Source organism: Pogoniulus pusillus, chromosome 34 (genome assembly GCF_015220805.1).
Source record: "Pogoniulus pusillus isolate bPogPus1 chromosome 34, bPogPus1.pri, whole genome shotgun sequence".
Taxonomy (NCBI): domain Eukaryota; kingdom Metazoa; phylum Chordata; class Aves; order Piciformes; family Lybiidae; genus Pogoniulus; species Pogoniulus pusillus.
The window spans coordinates 981,981-996,233 of record NC_087297.1 but is presented as its reverse complement, the minus strand read 5'-3'; the positions used below and the strand labels follow the sequence as shown (position 1 = coordinate 996,233).

General features: G+C 53.0%; 1 protein-coding gene across 2 annotated transcripts in view; it reads left to right on the top strand.

Annotated features, from left to right (window-relative positions):
* The window catches only part of ABHD3 (abhydrolase domain containing 3, phospholipase), a 28,020-nt gene extending 13,808 nt beyond the window's left edge, over nucleotides 1-14,212 (top strand). For both annotated transcript variants that reach the window (XM_064170821.1, XM_064170820.1), the window contains exons 6-9: nucleotides 2,969-3,142; nucleotides 3,743-3,791; nucleotides 3,875-4,040; nucleotides 10,543-14,212. In XM_064170821.1, the coding sequence (XP_064026891.1) occupies nucleotides 2,969-3,142; nucleotides 3,743-3,791; nucleotides 3,875-4,040; nucleotides 10,543-10,721 (568 nt within the window). In that variant the 3' untranslated portion in view covers nucleotides 10,722-14,212. The remainder of the gene's footprint in view (nucleotides 1-2,968; nucleotides 3,143-3,742; nucleotides 3,792-3,874; nucleotides 4,041-10,542) is intronic.
* The last annotated feature ends 41 nt before the right edge of the window (nucleotides 14,213-14,253 follow it).

Below are 14,253 nucleotides of genomic sequence, written 5' to 3'. Positions count from 1 at the left end.
TGCTGTCAACCAGCACCCCCAGGTCTTTTTCTGCTGGGCAGTCTTCAGCCACTCTGCCCCAGTCCTGGGGCGTTCCTGGGGTTGTTGTGCCCTGTTAGCTCCCAGCTCTTATAACCTGCAGCAGGAAAAGCTTCTTTCTCTAAGGTGCAAACCCTCCTCCTTGCATTTAAGGCCTTTGTAAGGAGTCTCTTTGCATCCATCGTGTCTGCCTGTGAGTCCTCCATGTCTCTCTGATGCAATGCAGTGTCCTGTGACTACCTCCAGCCTGCTGCCTCCTCATGCTTTCTCCCGTGCTGTTAGAGCATGATGTGGCACAGGAGCTGTGCTGGAGCTGTGCTGCTTCCTCAGGGAAGTGTGAGAACCTGCCCCATGGTGCTGTCACTTGAATGCTTCGTCAGGGCCTGCCAGGCCTTTGCTTCCCTTCAGGCTTTGCTCTCCATCTCTTGCTGAACTTAGTTAAAAGCTCTTCACAAGGTTAGCAGCCTGCTGGCTCTGGCCTCACTTGGCACACTTCTCTCTCCCCAGCTCAGATGTTTTTGCATGCAAAACATCAAGCAACCTGGTGTGCTGCACAAGCTCCTTTCTTGGGAACGGTGAAGGCCACAGATGCTGCTGCAGGAGAGGCTGGGTTCAGTGATGCCACCCATGCTTGAAGCACAGTAGCTCTGTATGGGCAGCTTCATTACAGCAGAACTATGAGCACCCAGGGTGTAGCAGGTGAAGCAGCAGAGCTGCAGGGCTGAAGCTGCAGTAGAAGCCTCAGTCCTTAGCATTATTTCTGTCCTTGGGTTAACCTACTTCTGGCTGCCTAAATAGTGGTGGAGTCTGCCAGGATGGCACAGGGGAACTGTGTTGTGTTCCTGGCTTTTAGCTCTCCTCCACCAGCGGGCGGTTTCAGGCAGGGTGTTCCACCTTCTTCCCCCAGTGTGCCTGTGACAGCCTGACCCAGAGGAGAAAGCAGTGCTGATTTGTACAGAGCACCGGGAGGGGCCCTGCCCGTCCCCACGGCACTGCTCCTGGGCTGCAGAATTAATTGGAGCACTTGCAAGTTTCAAATTAAGCAGGAGCAGAGCTCTCACCAGAGGCACGGTGTGAACATCCTCCTTTTGTCTTCATCTTGCAGCAGCTTTTACTACCTGCCCCTTTTCAGGGGTGCCTGAGTCGCAGTGAGTCTGCACAGGACACATCTGCCCACTTCAGAATTAAGATCAACACTGACCTCACCAATGGGCAAACGCAGACGAGAGCCCAGCTGTGGGGCTGCTGGTCCCCAGAAAGGCTTCATATGGAAAGGGACTTGGTTTTCCAAGAGAAAGATTCCTGAGTCTCTCCAGCAGGTTGATGCTGTGAACTCCAACAGATGAGCACCTGCTTCTCCTGCACCTTGTTAACTGCTTCATGGCTCAGTGTTCTTCCAGTGCCAGGTGCTGGCTCACAGAGCCTCCTGTTCTGTGGGACCTAACTCTTAGATGGGCCACAGCTGACTTTCCTCATGGGCTTCAGTTGTGTGGACTGATAGAGCAGGAGCCCATCCCCAACTGCTCTTTGCTGTTCTCTTTTTTGCTGGTTGCTACCAACTGGCAATTTTTTGGTGAGACCAATGACTGTTTTCCCACTTGTGCTGCTGGGGATAGTCTCTGTGATAGCAGCCTGGTTCATGGTGTCTTAGCAGAAGGTTGCTGTCTCCTGAAGCATGGTAGAAGCCAAGGCACAGAGTTTTGGTGGTCCAGGGAGCTATGTTAAGTTGCAGAACTTGTAGTGCCTTGAGTTAAAAGCCCGGTAGGAAACTGCTGGTTGTGAGCTTTGGGGTCCCAGGCAGTAGAGTAAGACCTGCAGCTTCTCTGATAGTGATTTTGGGTTTACTCTCTTCTTGCTGTTTCCATTTTCCCACACTCTAAAAGTCAGGTACTGATGAGCTCTCCCCTCTTCCAGGTACACAGCAGCTGTAGGCTGTAAGCTGCTGGTGGTCAGAAAGGCAAGGCTGAAGCCACCTGCCTGGCTCAGAGTTTTGTTTCAGTGCTTTTCTTCATTCTCCAGCACTTCTCTCTGCATACGTTGTGTTAAAGGGCAGTCGTGTTCTGCCACCTGTGTCACATGGGGCAGGGGCATTGCCTTCAGCTCCAGAGAGGGTGCTGGTGAGGCAGGTGTGCAGGGGCAGTTTGTGTTTGTCACATTGAGCAGGTCAGGGAGCTGAAAGCTTGAAAGCTGGCAAAGCTCAGCTTGAGCACAGCTGCTCCATGAGTCAGGTACAGCCCTGTCACCTTTCCTCCCTTTAGTGATGCAGGCAGGTGTGCTGCTGGGAGGCTAAGGGGAATGCTCTAATGAGAGGAATTAGGTCACTGGCCGTAAAAGAACAATAGTGATAGAGTCTCTGTCATTCAGTGCTTTGCTGAAAGGGATAAAAAGCCAAAGTGTAAGTGATTTGTCTCTCTTTGCCTTTGCTTTGCCTCCACTCTAATATCTTCCACTAGCAGATAACAAGAAAGCTTTGCTGATTGCTTTGTCTGCCAGAGAGGGAGAGAGGCTTTGAGCGCCCTCGGGGCAGTTCCTCTGTCCGGGAGGGAGTTTGGATTTCTGTACTGTTTCTAACGTGTGTGTAGTTGGAAACGCCTGCAAACATGTTGTGCCTGTCTGCTTGTAGTTTAGCTCGCCTGCATCTGACTTCCAGGCCCTGTGAGCTGGGCTGGTCAATTTCAGTGGGGCAGGGGGGAAGTTCCTAACCCACCACAGCAAGACTGGTCCAGATTTCTGAGCGCTGCCCTCCCACGTCCCCTGTGGTGCACTCAGCTCCTGTCTGGCAGCAGGGAGGAAGGGCTGTTGCCGCTGACTGCCGCCTAGAAGCATTTGTGCAGCTGGAGGGTTGGCACCAGGCACTATGGGAAAGCAGAGGGTGGCTGGTTGCTGTGTTTGCTTTCCCTGGGAGCAGGCTGATGGTTTCTGTGTTTCTGTTTCTCCTTTCTGCTTGTAGCATGCTTCTGTTAAATTACCTGGGCAAGGCTGGCAGAGACACTCCCTTAAAGGCAGCTGCAATTTTCTCTGCGGGTTGGAATGTCTTTGAATCTGTAGAATCTCTGGAGAAGCCTCTGAACTGGCTTCTGTTCAACTACTACCTGACTACTTGCCTACAGTCCTCTATCAGCAGGTGAGTTGCCTTCTGAACTGTTTAGCAGGTGGCAGGACGTTAGCCTGAGCTCTGCAGCAGGTGTACTGGTGCTGGCAGGAGGGATGCTGTTACAACCCTTCACCTGCCTGTTCTCTCTGCATTGCTCTCTAAGTGTTGGAAGCAGAAGGACCTTTGCAAGAGAGATTGTCATCAGCATGTCTAAACTTGGGTGCTTCTGGCACAAACCCAATGTGCTGCTGTATTTATGGGTCAGCTGAATGGAGGCTTTCATTTTTAGACACAATACTGAATCTGAGTGTATGTAAATATAACTTCTAAGTTGCAAAAGCATGGAAAGGACTACAGAGTTCATCCTTTGCTTTACCAAATCAGCCTGTGTTTGGTATGTACTTAGTTCTCTGATCTTTGGCACCTTCCTCATGGCTTGTGCAGATTATTGCTGTGTTGCTGGACGTTCACAGAACAATTCTTCTGCTCTTGGAGTCCAGAGAGATTTTTAATGTGACAGAAAATGAAGCCCAAGCATGTTCTTGCCGAGGAGTTACTCCTCTCTAAAGCAGAGGACTTCTCCATCTGCTTATGTAGCAAACCCTCCAAGTTTTCTCCTTTGCTTTTTAGGCATCGCCAAATGCTGGAGGAGTTGTTTGATATGGACCTGGTGATGAAGGTAGGTGACAGTGCTGCTTCTGCTCTAGCTGGCTGCTGGTCGGCAGCAGTTAACATGGTTCCCTCTCTGAATTCTGCCCCCAGGCTAGAACTGTAAGAGAATTTGACAAGCAGTTCACTTCGGTCATGTTTGGCTACCCCACGATTGATGACTACTATGAAGATGCCAGCCCCTGCCGCAAGCTGAAGTCAGTAGGGATTCCAGTCTTGTGTTTGAACTCCGTGGATGATGTCTTCTCACCAGGCCATGGTGAGTTCAGGCTTCTAAGAATCAATTTATCTGTCTGTGCAAGCATTAGGACAAATGACATAGCTCTCAGTTCCTTCTCAGGCTTAGGTGTGGAGGAGTCTTTAGATCTTCCTTGTACATAGAATCAAAACAGCCTTGCAGTCTATCAACAGTGTAAGACAGACAAACCAGCTGCTGGCAGAGACCTGATGGGTACAGAATGCAGAAGCAGCAATTAGCCATGAGGAGCCTTGTGAGACCCTACATGGAGCACTGCCTCCAGCTCTGGGGCACCCAGCACAAGAAGAACCTGGAGGTGCTGGAAAGGAACCAAAGGAGGCCACCAAGATGCTCAGAAGGCTGAAGAAGCTCTGCTGTGGGGACAGGCTGGGAGAGTTGGCGCTGTTCAGCCTGGAGAAGAAAAGGCTGCAGGGAGACCTTAGAGCAGCCTTCAGGACCTGCAGGGGGCTGCAAGAAAGCTGGGGAGGGACTTTTGACAAGGGCTGGGAGTGACAGGATGAGGGACAATGGCTTTGAGCTGGGAGAGGGAGATTGAGAGCAGAGATGAGGAAGAAATTGTTTGCAGTGAGAGTGGTGAGACACTGGCACAGGCTGCCCAGGCAGGCTGTGGATGTCCCCTTCCTGGAGGTGTTCCAGGCCAGACTGGATGAGGCCTTGAGAAAGCTGTGCTGGTGGGAGGTGTCCCTGCCCTTGGCAGGGGGCTGGAACTGGATGACCTTAGAGGTCCCTTCCAAGCCCACCCATTCTACGTGATCATGTCCTTGAGATGAGAATGAATGGGACCATAAATCCTGTGTCCAAACACAGAACCTGCCCAGTGATTCCAAAGACAATTTTTGAGGGTCTTATGACCCTGGGGCTGATTTTCCCCACAGTGCTGCAAGGTGGCTGATCTGCTGTGCCATGCTTCTGCTCCTAAGTGTCCTAGGGACAAAGTGTCCTGCCTCAAGTAAGCCACACAGACACCCCCAGAAAGGCAGTGCTGGGCTGCACAAGACACCCGAGGCTGTGGTGCTGGATTGCTGCTGCTTAGGGCAGGCTTACTGGAGCCAACCCTCATTGTCTGTTCTGTCTGCTCCTGGACCTTACAACGGGAGGCAGAGGGGCAGTGGCCAAGCTAGTCTAGCTGGGGTTCTTACCCCACCCTAACACCTGTTCGCTGAGTTAGTGCTGTTGGCTGTCAGCCCACATCCTCGTGGTGACAAAGCTTACCTGAGAGAGGGCAGAATGATGCCGATTAACAGCATGGCTCTATTGTCTGGGCCTGTCATGGGCTCCTTCTCTCTGTGCTTTGAACCCTCCTTGTGAAGCCTTGTGCTGGCAGCAGGCACAGGGCTCCCTGATCAGCACCTGAGAAATGATGGTTGCTGCTGTCACTGCACTCTGTTCATCTGGACACTTCTGCAGCTGCAGAAAGCTGTGAGCAAACATGAGAGGCTGATGCTGGGCTGGGAGGTGGCTTTATGCTGGCAACTGGCTTTGGGTTTTGACTTAAAAGTGTGTGGACACCTGTAAGCCTCTGGCAACCGGAGGCAGTTTCCACTCACAACTGTATCATGGATTCAAAGCCACCGAATTTCTTCTCAACCAGACCCCAGCCCTTCATCAGCTCTGGGGACTGGTTGTGTCATCTGTGCTAGTGGGAGGTGTCCCTGCCTATGGTGGGGAGGTGGAACCGGATGACCTTTGAGGTCTCTTCCAACCTAAACCACTCTATGATTCTATGATCTCAAATTTCATCTGTCCCAGTAACAACTACCAGCTTCTAGCCTCCCTTCCGCCTCTCTTGCAGAGAGCTGTAGTTTCCAGCAGCTGGGAAACAGGCCTAGAGACCTGCTTAGGGAGAAAGCTGCTCCAGAACTCCTTTGTGTTTAAAGATCCTTTCTAGAGCCAGCCACCTCCAGCTTCCTAGAGCAGAGCTTAGGGAAGGCAGACCCAGGCCAGCTTAGCCGTTGCACAGCATGCCCCCAAAGAGACACTTCTCTTAAGCAGTGTGGCTGCTGTAGCCTCTTACTCTCTGCTCCTTTCCTCTCAGGCAGCCCTTTGGTGCACTTTGCTCACAGAGCTTGGCAGCTGACTGATCTGCAGTTAGGTTCTGCAGGGCAAGCCTCATCTTGCCCCACACCAATGGAAACGAAAGCTGCAGGCTGCTTCTCTCTTGTCACACTGCCTCAGGAAGCACCTGGCAGAGCCAAGGCCAGCCCTTCTCCCAGAGGGGCAGCAGTGGATCCAGCCGATGCAATGGCAGCCTTCATGGTCAGTGCCACGTTTAGCATCCCATCTGAAGTGGCAGTGTATTTGGCTGCAGTTTCACTCTCCTAACACTTAGATAACTGCCAGTGGTGAGCCTTGTGCCCAAGCTGAAAGCCTGCCCTTGACACTGGGTACCATGGCAGCTCCCTCCTGAGCCACTGAGCCAAAACACATGGCTGGAGCTCAGCTGGACTTTTTATTGAAGCCTCTGAACCTTTTCTGTCCCTTTGAATTCAGGCTTGGCTCAGGTGGTGTTTTGCATCATATTATGTAAAGAGCACAGCTGAATGAAGTTGTCTGGAGGGACCAACTGGGCAGGGAAGGGCCAGGGGGACCACACTGAGGGTAAGAGTTTGAAGAGCAGGAGAAGTGAACAGACAGTGAAAGCAGAAAGTCTGCCAGCAGTGGCTTGTTGAAGCTGGTGCTCAATGGATGCTTTTCTCTTGCTCTTCTGTAAGGAATTCTGTTTGCAAAGAACATACAAGAGATGATTTGGAACCAGATGATTTCGCATGGGAGCAGTTCTGTGCCTGCTGGGTCACACAGGGCAGATTTAGGTCAACACAAACATAAGCACAAGGCTGCCTGTGGGTGACAGTGAACAGCAGCATCCTTTGCCATCCTACATCCTGGAGTCCATCACATTCCCTGCTCCAGCCACCAGCCCTCTACACTGCAGGATTTGCTCTGCTGCCTTATGCAATGTGTTGCATTGGAACAGTCCTTGGAAACAGCCCTGGGCAGAGCCCCACACCACTGCCAAGCAGTATTTGCATTTTGGCAATGGAGAGCAACACAACACATTCAAGTCCCTCCTGAGAAGCTGCAGAGCAAGAAACTCTGCTGGGGAGGAGTCATACAAGTGTTGACTGTATCAAGACCAACTATGCCAAGGGCAGGCTCTCCTGCTCTCCACAGGGGAGCTAAGAGCAGAGAGGCACCAGCAGCTCAGGCTTGGCACCTGCTAGAAGTGCTGACTGTAGAAGGAGGCAGATGACTGCCTGCACACTCAGCACAGTGCCCCAGCTGGTGCAAGAGCAGCATTGTGTGGCAGAGCCCCGCTGCAAACTCATGTGAGTGAGAAGAGGGAGACCTTCAGGGTGGGGAAGGTGATGTTTGTGAAGACCTGTGTGTAGCTCACACCTTTCCCGGCAGAGAAGATAACCAAAGTCCTAGTGCTGGAAGGTGTCCAGGAGAGAGCTGCTGTAGCTGTTGGAGGTCAGGCAGCACATGGCACTCACTACAGTATTGCCACTCAGTTTGAGAATCAATAGTTAGCCAGCAGCAAACAGATCTGAGGCCCTGGCAGCCTCAGAATGACAGGTGGGCAGAGGTCACAGCAATGTCTGTAAGGGCTTCCCCGGCAGAGGAGACATTTCTTGTCCTCTCCCACGCTCCCAGCTGAGCAGTTTCTTCCCAGCAGTTTCTCTGCACCTTGGCATGCTCTGACAGTGACTGACTGCTGTGTTTCTGCACCATCTTAGCCAGGGGCAGCTGATCCTGAATCCATTTGGATCCATGGAGCTCACAGGTTTCCTGATTCCTGGAGCTCAGGCCTGCCTCTCCTCACACAGCCTTCCCCATACCCTTGCCTTTTAGCCTATCCATCAGTCCCCTCAGTCACCAAGGAGACAGCTGCAGAATGGCTGTGGAGAGCTTGACTGAGTGCCTAAAGCAGGAATGGGGGCTCAGCTTGAGTCTGATCTCCACTTCCCTACTGGGATCCTCTTTAACATGGTCCATGTGTCAGCAGAGGAAAGAGGAGTAGGTGGCTTGGTACAGAGAAGTGGACAAGTTCCCATGCAGAGGCTGCCAGCACTCATGGCCCCTGTCTAGGGGAGCCAGGTCAGAGGCAGCTGGGCACAGGCAGAGCTCCAGATGAACACCTGCTGAGTCTGGACAGTGAAGCTGAAGCCTGTGTTGGATTGCAAAGCACAGCACATTGTTGTCTGCATCTCTTGTTGGCAGCTGGGCTCTTCCCCAGCCAGGCTGGCAGCCCCTAGGCTTCTGTTTCCTTGGCTTTCCTTTTGAGTTTTTGCCTCAGTGGTGTTTCCAAAAGCCCAGATAATGCGGCTAGGATCTGCAGCTTTCCAGCTGATCCAAGGGCAAGTCAAGGGCTTCCTGCAGAGACAGTGAGAAGCACAACCTCTTCACCCAGTGAAGGATCAGAGCACTTACTAACCGCTGGTATCTAGGTGCTACTTGGGTGCACACAGCCTGCATTCATCTTGGCCTGTGGCCAGCAGGGGCAGGGAAGGGATCTCACCACTGGCCTCAGCACTGCTTGAGTACTGGGTTCAGTTTTGAGCCACTCACTCCAAGGAGGACTCTGGAGCAGGTCCAGAGAAGGACAGTGAAGCCGGGGAAGGGTCTGGAGAAAAGGGCTGGGGAGGAGCAGCTGAAGGAGCTGGGGGGGGTAGTGTGGAGCAGAGGAGGCTGAGGGCAGAGCTCATTGCTCCCTGAAAGGAGGTTGGAGCCAGGTGGAGGTTAGTCTCTTCTCCCAGGTAACAAGTGGTAGGATGAAATGGCCTGGAATTGTGCCAGGGCAGCTTTAGGTTGGAAATGAGGAAACTTCTCTGCACCCAGAGGGTCACTGGGCTCTGGCACAGGCTGCCCAGGGAGGTGGTGGAGGGACTATCTGTGAAGGTGTCTAAAAGATGTCTAGATGAGGGGCTTAGAGCCTTGGTCTGACAGCTGTGTGCAGGAAGGTGTTAAGTTATGGTTGGATTTGACAATCTGAAGGCCTTTTCCAACCAGGCCATTCTCTGATTCTAACTTTGAAAGGATGAAAAGAGTGAAAGAAATTAGTAGCAGAGAATCTCCATTGCCCTCTGGAGCTTGGTCTGTGCCCACTCAAGGCAGGAACATCACAGCACTCACACCAGGCACAAATGCTGCAGTGGATATGAATCATAGAGTCCTAGAATGGGTTGGGCTGGAAGGGACCTCAAAGCTCATCCAGTGCCAACCCCCTGCTACGGGCAGGGACACCTCCCACCAGCACAGCCTGCTCAAGGCCTCATCCAGCCTGGTCTTGAACACCTCCAGGGAGGGGGCAGCCACAGACTCCCTGTTCCAGTGTCTCACCACCCTCACTGGAAAGAATTTCTTCCTGATCTCCAGTCTCAGTCTCCCTTCTTCCAGCTCAAAGTCATTGTCCCTTGTGGTGGGACACAGGAACAGGTTTCCTAGATTTAATAGTCTGACAGAGACCCAAGGTGGGAGGGACCCCAAGGGTCATCCAGTGCAAGCCTTCAGGGTAAGAGCAGAGCTGGCAGGAGCTGGCTCTGCAGCCTGGCCAGCTGGGCCTTGGCACTGTCTGCTGCAGGGGAACTCAGCACCTCCCTGGGCACTTTATTCCAACGTCTCAGAGTTCAGATGGTGCAAAGAGCTTTCCTGGCACCCAGTCCCAACCTCCTCAGCAGTAACTTGTGCCCATCACCCCTGGCCTTTGCCATGGGACTCTGCACAAAGGGAGTCTCTCTCCTGCTGAGAGCTGCCCTCTGTGTGCATGTACTCGGTCAGGAGGTCTCCCCTGAGCCTTCTCCTGGCTGCACAACCTCAGCTCTCAGCCTTCCCTCACAGGGCAGGGCTGCCAGGCCTCTGAGCCTTCTCCTGCAGCTTCTCTGGACCCTTTCCAGCCTGTGCCCATCCTTGTGCAGCAGGGACCCAACCTGCGCACAGTGCTGAGGGTGCAGCCTGCCCGGGGCTGAGCAGTGGGACGAGGACATCTTCATCCCTGCTGGTGACCTTACCGAGGCAACCCAGCGTCCTGGGGGCTCCCTTTGCCCCTGCAGCACCCTCTGTGCTCAGCTTGAGCCTTTAGCCCACCAAATAATCTTCAGTGTCTGCTGAGGGCATGCCACACAGACAGAATCTCACTGTGACAGCAAAGGGCTTGTGCCTGGAGTCCCCTCAGAGGGACTCACAGCTGGGGCCAGCTCTGCGGCTCCGAAGCTGAGTACTGCAGCCCAGGTCGAGGCCCAGAGGTTTGCCAGCCCTGGCACTGGGACTGCTGGCACCAGCCCGCAGGTCTGCAGTAGCATGCTGCTGTCCCATGCCTGGCACCGAGAGAAAGGTGAGGCCCAGTGCCTTGTGGAGCCTTCCCAGCCCGCAGCCAAATGGCCCTGAGAAGGTGAGGCCAGAGGAGGGCAGAGGCTCCCTAAGGCGCCGCGCACAGCCGTGCGGGGAGCGCTCAGTGCCTGCCGCCCCGAAGCAAAGCGGCTCACAGCTGTCCCCTCCTTTCTAGCCATACCAGTGGAGGCTGCCAGGCAAAACGCCAACGTGGCTCTGGTGCTGACGTCGTGCGGAGGCCACATCGGCTTCCTGGAGGGGATCTGGCCCAGGAAGTGCACTTACATGGACAGAGTCTTCAAGCAGTTCGTGCAGGCTGTGTTCGAGCACGGGGAGCAGATCCTCAGCGCGTAGCCCGGGAGCGCGGCCGGGGGGCAGGGGCTGACCAGGGCACTTCAGCTTCGTGCACAGATTTTAACTCCTGGAAGCCAGCAAATGGATGAAGTCCATTACTACATGCAAAAATATTTTTGGCCTAAGATTTTGTAGCAAGAAACTAAATATTCTGCTGTCACTTTTGTATTTATTTTTAATATGCCTTACTAAGAATGACCTTAAATGAAACAGCATCCTGCATCCATCCACCTGCACTTAACCACAAGCCACAAGCAATCAGATGCTAATTCCTCAGCCTTTTAGTTGAAAGCAGTAGGTAGTGAGGAGACTTGATTTTAGGTGGCTTTTGCTGTGGGAATGGCAGCACTCAAACGTAGCATAGATTCTCCTGGCACACTTAGTAAGTAGGAGTTGGCCCTTTCCTTAGTGGTGAGAGTCTGAAATGATGGGAACAAAAGCAGCAAGGAGCCCAGGGAAGAACTGGTTCTCAAGTCCAGTTTTCAGCATGGCTTTCTAGAGCATCAGCCTGCTCCTGCTTTTGCTGCTCTGCTCTTAGAGTACTCCTAGTTAGGGCTAGCTGTGGGATTTTAGACTATGCCAATGTCATCCTTGTCTCACGTCACTGTTTTCTTCAACAGCTAATTTATAGTGTTTACATATAATCAAAAGAGTCATTTTAAACAGTACTGTAGCAACTCCTGTCACTCAAAGACATCCTGCATTTGCGAGTGGATGTGAAGCTGGGTGTAATGTCATAGAACCTGAGGATTCTCCCTGGTGTGTTTGTGGTACCCTGCCAGAGCACTTCAGTTTCCAAGAGTAAACACTGGAACATCAGGAGATGATGATCTCATCTGCTTTAAATTAAAGGAGAAAGAAAAAGGATCCAATCCTTTGTCTCTGCTGTGGTTTCAGATCATTTCTAAAGAGACTGTAGCCAGCTGCTTCAAGAGAGCTGGGCTGGAGGTGGGAGCCTCATCTCTCTGCTTAATCATTTCTCAGCACCGCAGCAAGATTTTGGCACTCACTGAAGCCTCTGCAAAGTGCCCTGGTGGCTTCTGTGGGGCTGGCGTTGGCCCTGCTGCTGTCCTCAGCCCTGAAGCAGAGCAGAGCTCAGAGGAAAAGGGCAGCTGGGCAGAACGTGTGCTGGAAGGGTGGGCAAGGCCTGGCCGAGGCCATACTAAATTCAAAAGGCATTTCAGCAGCTTCTGTGGAGGTCCCACCTCGTGCTGAGCACTGCTTTGGGGCCAGGCACAGAGGAGGAGGCAGCACACATGCCTCTGCAGTGGTGAGCAGGGTCAGCACAAGGACCTGTGGGTAAAGAAGCAAGTCAGGTGTTTGGTCTCAAGCGGCAGGTGAAGAGGGCTCTTGCAAGGCCTGTTCCCTAGGGACAGCCAAGGGAGAACAAAATACTTATGTCTTCAGGAAAAGCAATTGGGCCATGGCATGGGAGAGCTGTTCTGTAAGCTGGAGTGGGCACTTAGAAAGGGCTTTCAGGCTCTGGCTTCTCAGACCAGCATTGTCCCTTGCCCAGTTGACAAAGTCTAAGTGGTTTTCTCTCTGGTTATGAAAATGAGCACTTGTAAAACAGAACAGCTTCTGTGCATGTTGCTGCAGTCCATGAACCCAGTCTGCTAGTCAGGTGCCTTATTTGTTCTTGCAGTCATTTCCAGGCTTTCTGTTCATCCAAAGCCAAGGAGCAATAAAGTGTATTGAGCATCGTACTTGTAAAGCTGTTCGGGTGCAGCATCCAGGAGTAGTCAGCATGGATTTACCAAGGGGAATTCAGCCTTGACTAACTTGATGGCACTCTATGATGCCATAACTGAATGGGTAGTTGCAGGGACAGCAGTGGGTGTAGTCTGCCTTGACCTTAGCTAGGCCTTATCATCTCCTATGACATCCTGGTGAGCAAGCTCAGGAAGTGTGGTATGAAGAGCAGACTTGAAGTGGGTTAGGAACTGCGTACAAGATAGAGTTCAAAGAGTGGTAATCAATGGTGCCAGGTCCAGCTGGAGAGCTGTCACCAGTGGAGTCCCCCAGGGATCAGTGCTGGGGCCAGTCCTGTTCGGCATCTTCATCAATGCCATTGCTGAGGGCACAGACAGACAGACTCTGCTTAGCAGGTTTGCTGACGACACCAAGCTGGGAGGCTAAGGCTGAGACAGCTGCAGGCTGTGCTGTCATCCACACAGAGCTGGACAGACAGAGCTGGGCACAGAGGAACCAAATAAGGTTCAACAAGGACAAGTGCAGAGTCCTGCCCCTGGGGAGGAACAAAAAACTGCTCCAGTACAGACTGGGAGGTGACTGCTGGAGAGCAGCCCTGTGGAGAGGGACCTGGGAGTGCTGGTGGAGAACATCCATGGGCAGCAATGTGCCCTGGGGGCCAAGAAGGCCAGTGGGGTCCTGAGGGCATTCAGCAGAGTGTGTTCAGCAGATCAAGGGAGGTTCTCCTCCCCCTCTACTCTGCCCTAGGGAGACCTCATCTTGAGTACTGCCTTCACCAGTTGAAGAGGGACAGGGATCTGCTGGAGAGGGTCCAGCAGAGGGCTAGGAGGATGCTGAGGGGACTGGAGCAGTGCCTGTGGAGAGGCTGAGGGCCCTGGGGCTGCTTAGTCTGGAGAAGAGAAGACTGAGAGGGGATTTTGCTGGGTTGGCTCTCTTCCAGGCCGTGCAGGAGAGGCAGACACCAGGCTTACACTAGTGTGATGCATAACAGTCACTCCATCTGTTGAAACTCAGTGTGAACCTCTCTAGCGGGGCTCGGCAGAGGGGCCTGCACTTTGGTAGGCTTACACAGCAGAGATGGGCTGGATGGGCTGGATGGGCTGTCCACACACGCAGAGGCAGACCTGACCAACTACTCCCCTTTGCAAGAACTTAGCCACAGCACTGCTTGCTCCCAGGGCTGAGCAGCCTACCTTCTCGTGCAGCTCAGAACTCCCTCAGCTTCTCTGCCAGCCTCCCAAGGCCACCCTTCTGCAGCTGTGCCTCCTCATCAGTCCAGTTACTCAATCCTGCCTGCTCTCCTTATTTTCTCAGACTATCCAGTTCTGCCCAAACCCTGACAGGATTTAATCAATGTCTATAACTCTCTGAGGGCTGGGGGGAGGGGGGGGGGGGAGGGGGACGGGGACAGGACAGGCTCTGCTCACTGCTCCCTGGGATAGGACAGGGAGCAATGGATGGAAGCTGCAGCACAGAAGGCTCCAGCTCAGCACAAGGAGGAACTTCTTGACTGGAAGGGTCTCAGAGCCCTGGCACAGGCTGCCCAGAGAGGTTGTGGAGTCTCCTTCTCTGGAGCCTTTCCAGGCCTGTCTGGATGTGTTCCTATGTGACCTGAGCTAGATTGTCCTGCTCTGGCAGGGGAGTTGGACTTGATGATCTCTTTGAGTCCCTTCCAACCCCTGACATCCTCTGATCCTGTGATCCTGTGTTAATAAAGGTAAAACCACTGACATTAAAAGCAGACCTCACTTCCAATAAAAGTAACATGGTTAATGGCAGAGCTTCTGCCTCTTGCACTGTCTTATTTCACCTAGGGCCA